Raw genomic sequence first — 3122 nt, 5'->3', positions numbered from 1 at the left:
CCAGACTCGAGGCTGAGGGATAATCTTACAGTGCATGGTGGTTTCAGCCTGAGCAGGAGCAGGGTAAGGAGGCAGTAATAGGCAGCAGGAAGATTTCTATCATAGGTATTGAGTTTTATAAAGGACAAGTATCTTTCTTCCCACAGCATAGGCACTTTATCCCAGTCAGAACGGCAGGGAGAGTGTTTGGCTGCCTGCACAGGGTTTTTGTTGCTGTTTGTGTATGCGAGGTTACACAAAACGAGCATAATCTGGGGCTTCACAGCTCTTCTTACTCATGCCTCTAATGGATCTGACCGAGCGGTCACTCCGTGGGGCTATAATATCTTCAACTACTTTGGCTTTGTAAACAAAGTGCTGGGTTACTCCTGTACTCGCATTGCTCCGCAGCTGCGTGCAGGCTATTACTGCCCAAATTGCTTATGAATGAACGCACGCCGCTATCTGTTTCGCAGCACCTGCCCCTGCTCATCCTTCAGCGCGGCTGGAGGAAACCTGGCCCTGTGCTGGCATGAGGCAGCTCGGCGATATAAGGACTTCCAGGACGTGCTATTCTCATCCCCGCTTCCCATTGAATAAAAATCACAGTTGTAATATTGCTGGTAATAGCTCTGGTGGGGCCAGAGGCTCCTGAGGAGTCCTAGCAGGGAGCTATGGGGTTTTGGGGACAGGGGACCGCGGGCTCCCCCAGCATCAAAGCTCTCTGGCTGTAGTGGGCAAGCATTTACCAAAATACAGCATCCTGACTGGTTTTGCTTGGGGTCTGCTGGCTGTCAGCCGCATCCCGGAGTGAAAAAGATCAGGAGCACAGTTCAGAAAGGATGATTTTCCACTCTGCGTCAGTTCCCCTCTTGAGCAGCGTCTGCAGGGCCCTCCATGGCCCAACTCTGCTCCCGTGCCCTTTGTCATCCCTCTGGCAGCCACACGCAGCCCTCCGTTTTCAAGCAATTCTTCTATTTGTGGCACAAAAGCCAGCTCCAGAGGTTGAGAACAGGATATTAAAGATATTAATCAATACGGCAATGAATAATGCAGCTTGATGGGGATGAAAGTCTGTGCTGAATACAAGTGAGCCGAGGACAAAGGCTGAAGAGAGAAGGGCAAAATGGAATAAGAGAAAGAAAAAGAAGGAGAAAAAGGAAAGAAAAGGAGAAAATTTCCTCTGGAAGTAAATGTGTGAGTGCTGGGGTGTGTTGGCTGAGAGCTGCTGCCAGCCAAAAAAATGTGAATGGAGCCTGGGTCTGCTGGGTTGAATATCGCAGATCACGGAAGTGCTGCTAAATCAATGATGGTGTATAGTGAAACTTGGTTCCTTTGTTAGCCAACCGTCAGAAGTTAAACTGTTGGGCTTCAGTTAAACTTGAGTTAAGTGACCAGGTTTTCTAATCATTGTGCCTGTTTCAAGATGCAGCAATAAGGTTTTAACAAACGGTCTCCCAAAAAGCTGATGGAAATGAGACAGTGGGTATGGGGGGAAGAAGTGCTGCCCATGCAGCCCCCAGCCTTCACCAGCCCCTTCCCCTTCCATCCCAAATGGCTTTGACCTCCCAGCTGGAGCAGCAGTTTTCTGCTCTGGGGGGCCTTGAGGGCACAGAAATTTGGGTGTACCTCACATAGGGCAGATCCAGGGATTGCAGCTTCTAGGAGGAAACTCTGGGCTTTCTTTCTAAGAATTTCTATAATCAGAAAACACAACCATTTAAGGAGATGATGATACACAGGAGCCAGGCATATCCTTGGTGAGAGAGGCACAGAGAACTTCATGAGAAGACTTTCTCGGAAGCAGAGGTTTGGCTGAGCTTTGGTTTGTTGAGCTGAGTGGTATCTGCCCCTCCTCTGTCAAAAATTTGGGGAAGTGATTGTGGGTGGTGTGGAAGCCCCGCTGTGGTTTGCCAAATTAGCACATCCATTTGCACCATAATGGCCACATGCTTTATGTGTATGCATTTGTTTTCAAGGGAAGCCACTGTCCGGAGTTTGTGCCTGCCTGATTTTCCTGAGCCCGCAGAGCTGGTCTGGAAGTATCTGGACCTGTCCACCTTTCTCCTGCTTTACCTCCTGCCTCTGCTGATCATCACCATCACCTACACGCGCCTGGCCAAGAAGCTGTGGCTGCGCAACGCAATCGGGGACATCACCACGCAGCAGTACATCGCCCACCACAAGAACAAGAAGAAGAGCATAAAGATGCTGATGCTGGTGGTGGTGGTCTTTGCTGTCTGCTGGTTCCCTCTGAACTGCTACGTGGTGCTCATCTCCAGTCTGGGCATCAAGACGAAGAACTCCCTCTATTTCGCCCTGCACTGGTTTGCCATGAGCAGCACCTGCTACAACCCCTTCATCTACTGCTGGCTGAACGAGAGCTTCCGCTCAGAGCTCAAGTCCCTGCTCTGCATCTGCCAGAAGGTCCCTCCGGCTGGGGACAACGCGCTGCCGCCCATGGTCACCTCCTACCGGGAGGCGTGGGTGGAGCAGCCCCGGCACAGGAAGGGCCTGGCCTCACAGACTGTCTGCTCCACTGTAAACATGCAGACTGCCAACACGGAGCTGTGAGCCCAGGGGTGAGGTGAGTCAGATGGAGTCGTGGACATCCAAGGGCATCTCCCCATTTGTCCTCAGGAGCTGATGTTACTGCTCTGGTGTTTTACTCCTGACTTTTGTCTTGTACTGTGGTAGCACCCTCCCTGTGAGCCCATGGCTGCAGCCAGGCCAAGGAGCAGGTACATGTACAGGGGACTTGGAGGTCCACAGACAGGGTGTTTGCTTGTGGGGTTTCCCATCTTATTCCTAGACAAAGGAGTGGGATCTAGACTGCTATCATTGCTCGTGCTGTCCCTAGTCACTGGCCAGTCTCAGCATTCGTAACATGTGCCACGACACCAGCGAGGCTTTGCACAGCAACACAAATGGACCCCTTCTGACGTGGGTTTGAAGGAAAGACTTGGACATCCAGGTTGACTCGATCCATACGGAGTTTCACTGGGTAATTTATACCATAATTTATGCCAAAACCTCCCAGCAGAGGTAAGGGTCATCAACAGCAACTTCCTCTTCAGACCATGCTGCTCCTCCTCCCCTGACTCCTTCTGCCCCAATCCCACCCCTCCCTGTGCAGAGGCAGG

The 3122-nt window shown here is 51.4% G+C and overlaps 1 protein-coding gene across 1 annotated transcript in view; it reads left to right on the top strand.

The window, feature by feature from the left end:
• The window catches only part of LOC104546908 (probable G-protein coupled receptor 83), a 6287-nt gene extending 3734 nt beyond the window's left edge, over window positions 1-2553 (top strand). The window contains exon 4 of the mRNA XM_010192415.1: window positions 1959-2553. Coding sequence (XP_010190717.1) covers window positions 1959-2553 — 595 coding nt within the window. The remainder of the gene's footprint in view (window positions 1-1958) is intronic.
• Window positions 2554-3122: the final 569 nt, after the last annotated feature.

Source organism: Mesitornis unicolor, unplaced genomic scaffold (assembly GCF_000695765.1).
Source record: "Mesitornis unicolor isolate BGI_N332 unplaced genomic scaffold, ASM69576v1 scaffold20599, whole genome shotgun sequence".
NCBI classification, from domain to species: Eukaryota; Metazoa; Chordata; class Aves; order Mesitornithiformes; family Mesitornithidae; genus Mesitornis; species Mesitornis unicolor.
Note: the sequence above shows the minus strand (reverse complement) of the source record. Positions and strands in the feature narration are given on the sequence as shown.